At 37.5% G+C, this 15,673-nt stretch overlaps 1 protein-coding gene across 1 annotated transcript; it reads left to right on the plus strand.

Moving 5' to 3' along the window:
* Positions 1–1,119: 1,119 nt before the first annotated feature.
* On the plus strand, positions 1,120–8,247 carry clrn1 (clarin 1). The gene is made up of 3 exons (XM_079823564.1): positions 1,120–1,610; positions 3,704–3,883; positions 7,394–8,247. The coding sequence occupies exons 1-3, from the start codon at positions 1,358–1,360 to the stop codon at positions 7,657–7,659; spliced, it is 699 nt and encodes a 232-aa protein (XP_079679690.1). The 5' UTR covers positions 1,120–1,357; the 3' UTR covers positions 7,660–8,247.
* Positions 8,248–15,673: the final 7,426 nt, after the last annotated feature.

A 15,673-nucleotide genomic window follows, 5' to 3' on the forward strand; every position in this document is an offset into this window, starting at 1 on the left:
AAGTAATTGTTCAAGATCCATTGGTAACTTATAAAAAATAATGTCATATTTGCAAACTGTCACTACCGTATATATCCCGACACTAGCACACTAAGATAAGCTATGAAAAAAATAATGTTCCTCTGCCTCTTTCTGGTTAAATAATATTTATAATAATTGTTAATATAGCATGCTATATTAACTATTCCAGGTTATTTATGCATAGCATAAATAATAGTTAGTATAGCATGCTATGCCACTTTCATCAAAACCTATTACAAAGCTATAGCAATCTCATGTAATTTCGTCTGTTCGAAAAAAAAGTTGCACTAATTGTTCGTTACAAGCAGCATTTGCTGTCAGGCAGGTAACGATAGCTAACATAAACATATTTTTGCTAGCCTACCTGCTGCAAACTTACACCATTTTTGTACAAGACAAGTAGAGCTATTTTATCCAGTGTAATTTATCACATAGCCTACCACTATCTTGTTTTTTTCTTATCCTCCTCTTCCTTATCCAATTGCTTGGTTTGCCTGCCTTGTCGCGACGGGCCTGTATATATATATATAAATTTGTGTGTGTGTGTATTATTATATTTCGTATAGCGTACACATTTATTATATAAACACAAACTTTTATTTTATGTTAGATGTGATTAATCATGATTCGTCTATTTGACAGCACTAATATATATTAACAAACATTAATGAATTAGCTAACAAGATTTTTAACGATTTTTGAAGCATTAGGCCTATATTTGTTTGATTGTTCATTGTTTGTTCTTTCAGATGCATTAGTCTAACTAACGTTAACAAATGCAACTTTTGATTTCATTAGTAAATGTTGAAACAAATCGACTAAGCTTAATAAATGCTGTTGAACTATTGTTTATTTCTAGTTCATTGAACTAATGTTGTTATATAATGCAAATGACACCTCATTGTAATGTGTTGCCCATTATCCATAAATCCTCCATCATTCATATCACACACGATAAACTCCATATTTAAAGTTCAACTGTAGCAGTGAAATTGCTTTATTAATTGGCACTAGAGATGTTGATCTAGTAACCAATCCAGTGTAAGGTCACATCATGCCCGATCACTGGCGCGAGACGCGGTCGCTTGGTGACGGAGTGCAGTGAACGCGCTTGGCGTAACCCTATCCAGAGAAGACATTGGGCTACACATTTACTCTCTCAACATGTGTATTTGGGCATTAGAGATCACTTTATAGCATTCATGTTTTTAGACTTGAGGGGAAATGGACAACTGCACAATGTATTTTTCCATGCTGGATTACAGGAAGATTGACGTGTGGATATCCATCGATTAGCCCACTGAGGCTGTGCTCGTCGCCGTGTCACACTGACACAATGCCGAGCCGTCAAAAGAAAATTATATTCTCTATCGCGGGGGTGCTTTGTTTTGGTTGTGTTCTGGTCGTGGCAGCTGCGATGGGGACTCCGTTTTGGGTTCAAGCGACTGTTCTGTGCAAGACGGGCGCACAGATCGTCAACGCATCGGGAGCAGAGCTGGACAAATTCATCGGAAGGGCAAACTACGGGCTTTTCCACGGCAAAGGGATGAAACAGTGTGGTCTGGGAGACAGACCCTTTTATATCTCTTGTAAGTAACTTAATCATCTTAAGCTAATGACAGTCTTAAAAAACAAGATACACCAGGAAAAATACTACTTCAAGGTTCTCATATAGCCTAAGATAGTCTTTGGTTGCAGGTCAGAGAGTTTGCAGGTGCCACTTTCTTTGTGATTTGTGTGTCATACAATGACATTCATGCATTTTTAAATGTGGCTCCCCTGAAGTTATCATATGGTATCAGAAGGCTTGGCATATAGTGCATGGGTCAAATTGACTACTTTTATGATTGTCTTTTCTTTTGCATCTTCTTTTAAGACTTAAAGGATTAGTTCACTTTAAATGAAAATTAGCCCATGATTTACTCACCCTCAAGCCATCCTTGGTGTAGCCCTATATGACAATCTTTCTGATGAACACAATCAGAGTTATATTAATAAATATCTTGATGCTTCCAAGTTTTATAATGGCAGTGAATGGGGTCTATTGAGTTTGAAGCTCAAAAAAGTGCATCCATCCATCATAAAAGTACTCCACACGGCTCCGGCAGTTAACAAAGGCCTTCTGAAGCGAAGCAATGTTTTTGTGTAAGAAAAATTTAACACGTTATAAAGTGAACAATCTAGCTTCCGCTATAAAGCTTTGGAAACATCAGGATATTTATTAATATAGCTCTGATTGTGTTCATCACACACACACACACCCCCTTATTTTCAGTCATCATCAACCTAATGCTTTGGAAAATTGTTCCTTCATCCTCCAAATGTCATCACACATAGCATAGCAAGTAAATCCCCTTGAAAGTACTTTTAATGTATGAGTCAAATGGGCTGCTTTAACATCTGATTCATTACAGCCAAGTGTAGATTTTCAGTTTTTCAGTTGTTTTATCTTCGTCTCATTGAATGTGAACTGATGGATCTGTTATGACAGCTTCATGTACAACAGCATTCTTTCCTAATGAGATCTGGAAAAGGCCCAGTTTCCAGAGCCAGACATTTAGCAGAACAAAAGAATATTGTTATTATACATTCGTTTTTACTCACAATGAGATGCATGGAAATTGTGGACAGAAGTTTAGTTTAGTTTAATTTTATTGTTCATTCAATTTGTCACAGAGCAGAAATGTGTCTTCGACACTGGTATTGCATCCATAAATACATCCACATAAATGCTGACATATTGACACAAACACAGAATTAAACTGCATAATTCCTTGACACATGTCCAAGCATCCCACAAAAATATTAAAAAGATAATCATTCTAATATTAAATGAACACAGATTACTTTTAATGAGTGAAATCATGTCTCATACTTGCACTTACTGTAAAACATTATTTTAAGAAGTTTTAAGTTTTTTCAGTCGTTCGTGTTTAATTCATTGTATTACTCGTCAATTCTTTGTGAAATTTACTAGCAATTTATGAGTAAAAATTGTTTCTACATCAAATTTTCAGTGAATCTTAAAGGGGTCATGAACTGAGAAATCTAATTTTCTTTGAGCTTTTGACATATAAGAGGTCATCATACTATAATAATATCCTGTAAGTTTCAGAACTGAAAACTTCCTTGTTAGTCCAATAAAAGCTTTTATTTAGCCTGACAAGCCAGACCCACATCAAGATGTTGGGTCTGGGAACACACCATTGGCAGGGCTCAATCCGAGGGGCGGGATAAACGGTTGTCTTTCAAATTCCCTCTGCACGCAATAGGATAGCGCTACAACCAACCAGCGCAACGAAGAAGGTGAAGCGGAGCTAGTTGATAGATTAAACTTTCACCGTATCCGGTCGGCAAAACTCCGAACACATCTTCCTTTCTTAAGAATGACTCCAGTGCCGTTCTTTGTTCTTTTCTCAAAGAAAAGCTTTTATAAAACATTATAAGTGCACCACAGGAAACATCATAAAACAATAAAACAATGCAGTTCATGACCCCTTTAGTGATCAGTCAAAATGAAACTCATGTAACAGTCACTCACAATAGCTAGTGAGATTAAAGACAGTGATGACAAATGAAAATCTACATTTTACTCACATATGCGTCTTATGATTCATAACCTTACCCTCACCTGCAGTTCAAACTCTGGTGATCATGTTAGAAATCTCTTTGCTCTGTGTAGTTTTTCCCGACCTGGTGGATGTGGCCCCAGCGAGTCTACATGTGAGCGTGATCTTCTTCTGTGCGGTGCTCATCGTCTTCTCCTCGGTGTCCTGTGCGTTCTTCTTCTACAATGCCTTCGGAAGCCCATACGAGACACTGCACGGACCCCAGGGCCTTTACCTCTGGAACATGATAAGCTGTAAGACTTTGCTCCAACACACACACAGACAAATGATGGGTTGTTTTATGGGGACTTTGCATAGACATTATGATTTTTATACTGTTTAAACTGTATATTCTACCTCCAAATCCTAAAACATCAGATTTATAAGCAAAAATGTCCCCATAAGGACAAGGATTTTGGATATTGCCATCTTTGTGGGGATATTTTCACACACACACACACACACACACACGCACACACACACACACACACACACACACACACACACACACACACACACACACACACACACACACACACACACACACACACACACACACACACACACACAAGCAGAGATGTTTTGACAAGGCCACATCTACCTATTATTTATCATTACTATTTCCCACATATAATTGAATAGTAAAATAATAGTAAACTCATCAAAACTGAACTTATTCTCACTCTGGACAGTCTCTCAACCAACTTCATGAACTTCATCCTGGGATGCTTTGGAAACAGTTTTGAAAGAGTTCCCATATGGCAGATTCCCATAACTGTTCTGTCCAACTCATCAATACAAAAAAAATAATGATCTAGTAAATTATCTAGTAAATATAAGTAATTTGTAAATATAATAAAAGTAAACATGTACTTAAGTTCATAAGAAACACAACATGCAATATTAAACAATATAAAACTAATTTCAAGCATTTACACGTTTTTAAATAGAAAGAGTCATTGGCAATGTTTTTTTTACCAGGTAAATAGATGCTTGAATTCTTGAATCTTGAGAGAAAATCCAGATCCCGAAGACAGTATAAATATTTCACACATACATCCACTCAGACAGGGTCTCTACTGAACCACGATAGAAAGGAGCCTCTGCGATTGTTAATCTGTTAGTAGTGAGAAAGTGAGCTCAGCTATACTGAGAAGAGAGAATTGCATGATAAATAAATAAAGTGATGGAAATGAATGCGCTTGGTGGAACTGGCCAGATTTCCACTCCATCTCTAGTGTCAGGTGCCTCTGTTGTGTTTGTACTGATGGAGGCCATTTGACCTGTCCACACAATTGAACCATTAAGTCAAAAAATAAAGCAGGATCCCTTGCAGTGATGGGAAGAGAGAATACTGCAGTAAACCTTAGAGATAATAGCAATTCTGGAGCTTAAGATGCTACTGGTCTCATATAGCTAGAAATTTCATCATGTCATACTGAACATACTATAATTAAGTAATATTATATGGAACAAGAGCGATATGTCTTTGCTACATTTTGAATATAGTCATCATGGCTGGAGCGCTGTACTGACCAAACTGAAGCAAGTTTTGGAACTTTATTAAATCATGTGAGTAAGTATGGGAGTAAGTGAGTAAGTATGGGAGTAAGTGAGTAAGTATGGGAGTAAGTGAGTAAGTAAGTGGGTATGGGAGTAAGTGAGTAAGTATGAGAATAAGTAAGTGAGTATGGGAGTAAGTAAGTGAGTAAGTATGAGAGTAAGTAAGTGGGTATGGTAGTAAGTGAGTAAGTATGAGAATAAGTAAGTGAGTATGGGAGTAAGTAAGTGAGTAAGTATGGGGGTTAGTTAGTATGGGAGTAAGTGAGTAAGTATGGGAGTAAGTGAGTAAGTATTAGAGTAAGTGAGTATTGGAGTAAGTGAGTAAGTATGAGAGTCAGTAAGTGGGCATGGGAGTAAGTGAGTAAGAATGAGAATAAGTAAGTGAGTATGGGAGTAAGTGAGTAAGTACGGGGGTTAGTAAGTATGGGAGTAAGTGAGTATGGGAGTCAGTGAGTAAGTATGGGAATAAGTGAGTAAGTATGAGAGTAAGTAAGTGGGTATGGGAGTAAGTGAGTAAGTATGATAATAAGTAAGTGAGTATGGGAGTATGTAAGTGAGTAAGTATGGGGGTTAGTAAGTATGGGATTAAGTGAGTATGGGAGTGAGTAAGTATGAGACGAGAGTAAGTGTGTATGGGAGTAAGTGAGTAAGTACGAGAATAAGTAAGTGAGTATGGGAGTAAGTGAGTAAGTATGGGAGCAAGTGAGTATGGGAGTAAGTGAGTGAGTATGGGAGTAAGTGAGTAAGTATGGGAGCAAGTGAGTAAGTATGAGAGTGAGTAAGTAAGTGAGTAAGTATGGGGGGTTGTACAATATATATTTATTTCCAGAGTTGTATATATTCCTATCAAGTTTAATAACTATTGAAATGACTGGATAGCTTTTTGTTAGGAATAAGTTTGATATTATATTAATATACTGTACTGAAAACCTTATGTGCACAAAGACATCAATGACGGTAAATGTCTCGTGACTGATCTTTAAACGTGATAGCAACACCACTTACTTTCAGTAAGTAATGCTATGGTCTACTCCTCACACAACTTAGAATGTGTTAATCATATGATCTACTTGTGGTATTTTTATGGTACTTTTTTTGTTTGTTTTTTGGAGACTGACAGTTTAAATCACCATCCACTATCATAGTGTGAAAAAGAGCTGACAGAATTGTTATTTTGGGCTGTATTTGTAGGCCCTAATAAAAGGCTAAATGTACAGTATCTCTTATACTTGCCAAGATGAAGTGCACTTATTAAAGGCATGATAGACAAAGTTACTTTACAGTAAAAGGATGTGGTAAAAAAACAAAACTTCAAGAATACAGGCAAACTCTTTAGTCTCTGAGACTTCTCTCATTTACAGTCAGCATGAAACGGAAGTTGCCATTGTCTTTTCTTATCTGTTGTCACGTATATCAGAGTGAAACGGTTTCTCGAACAAGAACAAATGTAGGGCGGGACTTGATTTTGTCAATCAGGAATTGATTGGATGGTTATGGTTTGCTATTAATTAATTTGCGATGTAATTTGCAGCCAGGGTAGTCTAGCAACTCTCCGTTGGCTTGTGAACTGGAAAAACCAAACTCTGGTCAGGCCAATCACATCGTGTATAGAGTCGGTGGGCGGGCTTAACATACTGACGGCAGAGTTGCGGCGGTTCCACGTGCTACTCGTAAACAAAGAAGCTGGCGAACAGCGGTCTTTCGAATCGGCTTTGGCCGCGACTCTGGAAGACTTGGAGTTAAGCTTTTCTTTGAGAAAAGAACAAAGAACCACACTGAAGTCATTCTTAAGAAAGGAAGATGTGTTCAGAGTTTTGCCGACCGGATACGGCGAAAGTTTAATCTATCAACTCGCGCCGCTTCACCTTCTTCGTTGCTCTGGTTGGTTGTAGCGCTATCCTATTGCGTGCAGAGGGAATTTGAAAGACAGCATTACCACTGAAAATCAGAGAGATGCGTTACCACTGAAAATCTCTCAAACATCTGAATCACTAACACTGTTTGTGAAATTACGTCTCACAGTAAGTTTTAAAATGACTGATTTAATTACTGATTTGCTCTGATAATCTGTTTGGGTTCAACCTACATGCTAAAGTGCATAAATGTTCATAAAAGTACTGTCAGGATTGTTACATTATTTAGAAATTTGGTACCGAAGTATCGGTTCTCGTGATATCCCTAATTATTATATTTCCTGACAGGTTTCTGTGGCTGCTTGGTCCTCATTCTGTTCTCCTCTGAGGTCAAGCTGCACCACCTGACCGAGGACATCTTCAACTTCAACGAGGGCAGCTTCGTCTACAAGACGCAAAGCGAGCGGTACGACAGATCCTTCTGGCTCATCTTCCTCGCCTTCCTCACGCACGGTCTCAACATCTTGCTCATCCGCCTGGCCGGGATCCAGTTCCCCTTTCAGGAGGCCAAAGAGTCCGACGTTAGCACAGGAGCTGCGGATATCATGTACTGACCAGCTCTTTTGTTCTGATTCTTCCCCTGCACACGACATCCTACCGCAGCGACTAGCTCTTCTCAACAGGAACCTTCAGAAAAGCAGAAGCCGGTTTGTTTACAGCTGAACAGGCGAGGCACATCTGAGCCTCTTAAGCTATTCAGACCATGTGTGGCGGTGAACTTGGAGATGCTCGTGTGTCTGGGAGAGAAGGGTTCTTATCGCGCAGCGGGGAGGCGGGAGCGAGGAACTCTCTCTTTCAAAACAGTCTGCTGATGGAGCATTCATTCTGTCAATCACTGAAACAATTAACGTGGACCGTTTCAAACGGCTGATGAAAACACCCTGTAGTTTCCAGTCTGGCTGGGGACATTACAGTTTCCTTTCGCTGTGGATCTCTCATAGTCCAGTAGCACAAAGGGATGCGACAATTGGCAATTCTACAGTGACCCCAAAAAGTATTTTGACACTTAAGCCACACTTAAATATGTATGAGTCTCTTTGCATTAGATAACAAAATAATCAAACTAAGCAGCACAAAAAGAAGTTTGTTCATCCTTTACAAATCACCAGACGATTAAAAGTCTTGGCTCAGAAATGTTAACTAAAACTAAAACCATAAAAAAACATTATTTCATTACTTTATTATTTTATTTCAGCTATTTGCCAAGACAACATTTCTCATTTTCATTGAAGTACTAGGGATGGCTCGATAACACAATTTTGGCTTCGGTACGGTAGCAAATTGCGAATTGCTTCTGGCTTCAAAAGACATCGCACCTGCACTATAAAAGCGATCTGCGCGCTCAGAATCAACACTTTCGCTGTCGTTTCGGGAGAGCTGACGGAAATCACTTGCCCACGTCTTTTTAAACCTTGCCAATTTGAACATACAAGTGATTTTATAGCATTTCGTAATACATGGTAAGGGAGCTCTTTGAGTTTTCTTTGCGCTCATACCAACAACAAACCCACAAGCCTATAGAGCTCGCGCATTCCAAATTAAGTTGTTTTTCCTTAGTCAAATACACACAAAATTATGTCAAAAATGTCCATCTTTAGTGAGTAGTCACATAAACATAATTGGTTATGTCTTTCGCGAATGTAAATAGTGCAAATATTATGAAATCTAAAAGTCACTGGTTGAAATCGAACGCTGGAGATTTTGTTATACACTCTAAAAAAAAAGGTTCTATATGGCACCAAAAATGGTTCTTGGATTGTAATCATAGGGGAACCTTTTTAAGTGCTATATAGCACCAATTTTGGTGCTTCAGTGGTTCTTCACCGGTTCTTTGACTAAGGTGCTAAATAGCACCGCTAACTATGGTGCTATATAGAACCGCTACCATATACAGAACATGTTAAGATGTGTTGCTATATAGCACCATAAGTGGTTCCCCTATGATTACGACGAAGAACCATTTTTGGTGCCATATGGAACCTTTTTTTTTAGAGTGTATTAAACGATACTGCCTTATGTATGTGCGTTGATCAGTGTTAAAAGAAAATTATTGTCTAAATTAGATTGTTTGATTTATGCACTCACCTGGCGATCTCTTAATGTCTTGTACAAGACAGGAATGGCAAGTGACAGATGCTTGGCAAGGTTTGATGGATCTCTTTATTAATTCGTTTTGGGCGTGTTGAGCGATATTCAACTGCTGTATTCATTTTGTTCTATGTTGCCACATTTGCCGGTTTCGCGTCAGTTTGGGTAGCGCACTTCGGAACAGCAGCATATACCGAAATGAGCAAAATCATGATATTGTACCGTTTGAAATCAAATATATACCCAGTACCGGTATACCGTGCATCCCTATGAAGTACTAAAATAAACTAAATGTAAAACCTAAACCTGAATAAAAACCCTCAAAACTACTAATAATAAAAACACACCAAAATAACTAATCATACTCACGGTTTTTATACTTCCATCCTGACGCAGTTATCATTTTCACATCCAGTGGCACGTTGTTTAAATGGCAAATGCACTCTCGCCCATCTGTTCGCCCATGGGCGTGCTGGTCTGAAAACAAGGTGTGTTCAGGCGCATTGTTGGCGTGTTGCTATTTTGAGGAACTGAAAACGACTGTGCCAATGACCAACAAAAACCTGGTCTAAAGTCAATAGTATTTTTTGTGTTATAGCCGGGTGCACAACATGCGTACACTCTTATTACACATTACACATATTACTCACACAGGGACAAACACACACAAACATTTTTAAATATTAAAAATAAAAGGATTCCTCTCTGGAGAAGCGTTCAGTCTTTCCGCTCGCAAATTCCGCCATGTAAGTAGCGAATCCGCGAATAGCGAAACTAGAAAAAGGGTCTTTTAAAGGGAATAGGAGATGAGACTATGATTGGTTTATTGCACATTACGCCCAAAACACACCCATGACTCATTACAATAATAGGGACAACCCTTTTAGACCATTTTTCCTATGGTTAGACTAGCAAAAGTGGATTCAGACATGCCCTAAGTGCTCTTGCGCCGTACGCTTTAGACCATTGTTAAAAGATCGTTATTATAGGGCCCTATAACTTTACATTTAAAATGAAAACTGAAAATATTCAAATAAAATCTAATTCAAAATATGTTACAAAAACTATAATAGTATATCAACGATACTAGCATCATTTGTTTACAGATGCCATGGCCCATGTTGTTTGATATTTTGTTATTCTAATGCAATACTATTTATAGAATTTGCGTGCGTTTGAGTTTTTAGTTCCACTGTATAATGATATTCAAATGTCGGGTATTTGCTTACATATCATTTAAACAAAGCATGCATTGAAATGCATACAATTACAACCCCAAATCAGAAAAAGTTGGGACAGTATGGAAAACGCAAAAAAAAAAGAAAAAAATAAGTGATTTCTAAATTTACTTTGACTTGTATTTCATTGAAGACAATATGAACACAAATATTTCATGTTTTGTCTGGTCAACTTCATGTAATTTGTAAATATGCATCCTTTCCTGTCATTCAGACCTGCAACACATTTCAAAAAAAGTTTGCATTTACCACTTTGTAATGTTGCCATTCCTTTTCACAACACTTAAAAGACGTTTAGGGACTGAAGACACCAAGTGATGAAGTGTTTCAGGTGTAATTTTGTCCCATTCTTCCTGCAAACAAGTCTTAAGGTGGGCAACAGTACGGGGTCTTCGTTGTTGCATTTTGCGCTTCAAAATGCGCCACACATTCTCTATTGGAGACAGGTCGGGACTGCAGGCAGGCCAGTCAAGTACCCGTACCCTCTTCCTCCGCAGCCAGGACTTTGTAATGTGTGCAGAATGTGGTTTTGCATTGTCTTGTTGAAATATGCATGGACGTCCCTGGAAAAGATGTCTTCTTGAAGGCAGCATATTATGCTCCAAAATCTCTATGTACTTTTCAGCATTAATGGTGCCTTCACAGAAGTGCAAGTTACCTTTGCCAAGGGCACTGACACAACCCCATACCATGACAGACCCTGGCTTTTGGACTTGTTGCTGGTAACAGTCTGGATGATCCTTTTCTTCTTTGGTCCGGAGCACACAGCGTCCATTCCTCCCAAAAAATACCTGAAATACTGATTCATCTGACCACAGTACACGTTTCCACTGTGTGATGGTCCATCCCAGATGCCTCCGAGCCCAGAGAAGTCGACGGTGCTTCTGGACACTGTTAACATAGGGCTTCCTTTTGGCACAGTACAGTTTTAACTGGCATTTGTGGATGTAACTACGAATTGTGGTACTTGACAAAGGTTTGCCAGAGTAGTCCTGAGCCCATGTGGTGATATCACTTATAGATGAATGACGATTCTTGATGCAGTGCCGCCTGAGGGATCGGAGATCATGGTTGTTCAGCTTAGGCTTGCGCCCTTGTCCTTTACGAACTGAATTTCCTCCAGATTCCTTGAATCTTTTAATTATGTTATGCACTGTTGAATGTGAAATATCCAAATATCTTCCTATCTTTCTTTGAGGAACATTGTTTTTAAACATTTCAATAATTTTCTCACGTATTTGTTGGCAAACTGGCGATCCTCGGCCCATCTTTGCTCCTAAAGGATTAGACCTTTCTTGGATGCTGCTTTTGTACCAAATCATAATTATAATCACCTGTTGACATCACCTGTTTCAAATCACATCATTATTTAACCATTTTACCTCATTACTAGCCCTAAATTGCTCCTTTCCCAACTTTTTTTGAAATGTGTTGCAGGTCTGAATGACAGGAAAGGATGCATATTTACAAATTACATGAAGTTGACCAGACAAAACATGAAATATTTTGTGTTCATATTGTCTGCAATGAAATACAAGTCAAAGTAAATTTAGAAATCACTTCTTTTTTTCTTTTTTCTTTTTTGCGTTTTCCATACTGTCCCAACTTTTTCTGATTTGGGGTTGTAAAAAAGTCACACAAAAAAAAAGATTGAGGAGTGAGAACCACATTTAAAGGGTTAGTTCACCCAAAAATTAAAATTCTGTCATTAGTTCCTCACCCTCATGTTGTTCCAAACTATTTTTGATGAAATCCGAGAGTTTTCTGACCCCACATAGACAGCAATGGAATTAACACTTTCAAGGCCCAGAAGGTATTGTTAAAATAGTTAATGTGACTCCAGGGGTTCAACCTTAATGTTATGAAGCAACGAGAATACTTGTGTGCAAAAAACAAACAAAAATTTCAAACAAAAAAACAATTTCTTCTAGCCTGTGTCAGACTCTTACGCTGTTGACGTAGTGTAAACAGTGCAGTGCTTCCAGAACGCCGGCTTACCATTGGTCAGAAAACTCTCGGATTTCATCAAAAATATCTTCATTTGTGGTCCGAAGATGAACGAAGGTCTTACGGGTCTGGAACGACATGAGGGGGTGAACTTACCCTTTAAATTGTCCCGGAACAAGTTTGTACGGAACAAGACTCGCTCCCGAAATTGCGATGATTGACAGTGTGGTAACATGCGTCTCGTGTGTTTGGTATCTGCTATTTTGACCAAATATAACAGCGACCAACGACTCATTATGTTCTACAGTTTTCAATATAAAGCATTTTGATATATCTCGGTTTATTACGGCCTTTTTCTTGTTCGCTGTTTTTTTTTCTAGCAAGACCTGGCAACACGAATGAGTCAAAGCTCGCAACATTTTCTCTGTAGTTTTCGTGCACCGTTTTTTAAATGTGGTTTGTAAATGAGAGTTAATTCATTTGTAGAATGCGGTTGTCACTCTGAACAACAGGCTTCAACCCTAAAAGGTGAAATGACAACTGAATTTAACTGCAGTGTGTACGTGGTCATTGCTATTGATTTATCACTTATTAGATGATCAATATGGTTTTATTGTTATCATTAAGGCAAGACCAGGTGAATAGGGAAAAAACAAAACAAAAAACTAATATATATCACCATACTTCCCCAGTTGATTGATTGATTACATTAAGATTTCCTGTTTTTTTTTAAGTTTTTTTAAATGTTATGTTTAAATATGCAAATGAGGCATTGTCTAATTAAATGTGCACTCATTTGCATAACTTTCTAGAACAAAAATCTGAACATTGGATAAAGACGTACAGTATTAGATATTAGAGTCAATTGTTTTTACAGAGGGGATTTTGGATATCTCTTTTTATCACTCCATAAATCAGAAAATACTGTCAACAGCCAGAAAAAAAATTATAATTATCACAATTCTTTTTTAGGAATAAAATGTTGTATAAAATCAGGCAAATTATAAATGAACAAACCCCTCTGTAAAAACCTTCAGAATAAAGATAAAACTGTAAAGTTTGGTGTGTGTAAGTGCTGCTGAAGTGGAGATTTCTGACTCATTTTAAGAAAATGGCCTTTAAAGATGTGCACTGTAATTTAAATCTACAGACGCAAATAGATAAAGTGCTATAAAAGATATACTTAAATGTATATTTTGGATGTTTCTTTCCACTAGTCTGAAAAAACACTTTATGAAAAGCTAAAAAGCCCAAAATCTAAAAATTGACGGATGCATTAAAAAACGTTTAACTACTAATAGGCTATTGAATGATATGAATCTAAATGCAGTTTCTTTCTCACAAATAACTCATTCTTACTTGTGTTGTGTTGTTTATACCCTCATGTTGTGCCAATGTGCCATTGTATTGATGACAAAATGTGTAATGGATCAGGTGTTGGTTTGTAAACAATGAAATATTCTCAAATGGAGTACCTAAAATGTGTTTTTACATGATTTTAATCGATTAATTCAATTAATAATACAAGTTATATTATATTATATCAGTTCAATTAATAATAATACATTAAAAATGCAACTAAAAGACTGTACTATGTTTAGTTATTTGACATACAGTAGTTGTGATTGTTAAGATATAGAATGAGAGGGGCCAAAAATACAAAAACTATGTACAACAATACACAATTTTGTTATGCATAACTATGCTGTATCAATCCTGAGACACTCTTTTTCATCGTTTCCTGTCATTATGAATCTCGACTTTTCTCAAAATAAAAATTTACAAACTATTCAAGCTTCAGTTTATTTTCACTTTGCTTTGTCAGGGTTCCCACTCGTCCTGGAAAACCTGGAAAATTGATGATACATTTTCCAGTCCTGGTAAACACATTGAAAATTTGAGAAATGTAAAATGTCCTGGAAAAACTTGCTGTCCTGGAAAACAAATTTTTTTTAAGTTAAAAACAAAGAGTTTATCACTGGCCCAAAACAATTACCGTTGGTTGCAGAAACTTTTTATCTCACAATTCTAAAAAATGTTCTCACAATTGCGAGTTTAAAAAATTGTGATATAAAGTCAGATTGTGAGATATAAAATTGTGAATTCTGACTTTTTTTCTCTCGCTATTGTGAGTTTATATCTTGCAATTCTTACGTCTTTTCTCAGAAATGTGAGATATAAACTCGCAATTCTGTGTTATAAGGTCCAATTCTGACGGAAAAAATATTTTTTGCGAGAAAATCGCAATTGTGTGAAAAATTCTGAATAGTGAAATAAAAAGTCGCAATTACCTTTTTTATTCTGTGGCAGAAACAAGCTTCCATAGTCATAATGTATGATTAAAAAAGTATTTTATAGTTAAGTCATGGCAATAAACTGTATGCCTTTTAAAGACTTGGAGAGCAATATACAGGTGCTGGTCATATAATTAGAATATCATCAAAAAGTTGATTTATTTCAGTAATTCCATTCAAAAAGTGAAACTTGTATATTATATTCATTCATTACACACAGACTGATATATTTCAAAAGTTTATTTTATTTTAATTTTGATGGTTATAACTGACAACTTAGGAAAATTCCAAATTCAGTATCTCAGAAAATTAGAATTTTACTTAAGACCAATACAAAGAGCAGGAAGCATGCAGGAAGCATGAAGTGCTCTAAAACTTCCTGTTCAACGGCTGCGTTGACCTTGGGCCTCAGAAAACACAGTGGACCAACACCAGCAGATGACATGGCACCCCAAACCATCACTGACTGTGGAAACTTTACACTGGACCTCAAGCAACGTGGATTGTGTGCCCCTCCTCTCTTCCTCCAGACTCTGGGACCCTGATTTCTGATTTCCAAAGAAAATGCTAAATTTACTTTCATCAGAGAACATAACTTTGGACCACTCAGCAGCAGTCCAGTCCTTTTGTCTTTAGCCCAGGCGAGACGCTTCTGACGCTCTGTTGTTCAAGAGTGGCTTGACACAAGGAATGCGACAGCTGAAACCCATGTCTTGCATACGTCTGTGCGTAGTGGTTCTTGAAGCACTGACTCCAGCTGCAGTCCACTCTTTGTGAATCTCCCCCACATTTTTAAATGGGTTTTGTTTCACAATCCTCTCCAGGGTGCGGTTATCCCTATTGCTTGTACACTTTTTTCTACCACATCTTTTCCTTCCCTTCGCCTCTCTATTAATGTGCTTGGACACAGAGCTCTGTGAACAGCCAGCCTCTTTTACAATGACCTTTTGTGTCTTGCCCTCCTTGTGCAAGGTGTCAATGGTCATCTTTTGGACAACTGT

The sequence above is a fragment of the Gobio gobio genome (genome assembly GCF_949357685.1).
Source record: "Gobio gobio genome assembly, chromosome: 8".
Classification (NCBI taxonomy): domain Eukaryota; kingdom Metazoa; phylum Chordata; class Actinopteri; order Cypriniformes; family Gobionidae; genus Gobio; species Gobio gobio.

Excerpts from the sequence above, each read along its gene's own strand:
- clrn1 (XM_079823564.1), top strand. The coding sequence starts at position 1,358 with ATGCCGAGCCGTCAAAAGAAAATTATATTCTCTATCGCGGGGGTGCTT. Across the intron at positions 1,611-3,703 it reads CAGACCCTTTTATATCTCTT|TTTTTCCCGACCTGGTGGAT; the intron begins GTAAGTAACTTA and ends TGCTCTGTGTAG. Across the intron at positions 3,884-7,393 it reads CCTCTGGAACATGATAAGCT|GTTTCTGTGGCTGCTTGGTC; the intron begins GTAAGACTTTGC and ends ATTTCCTGACAG.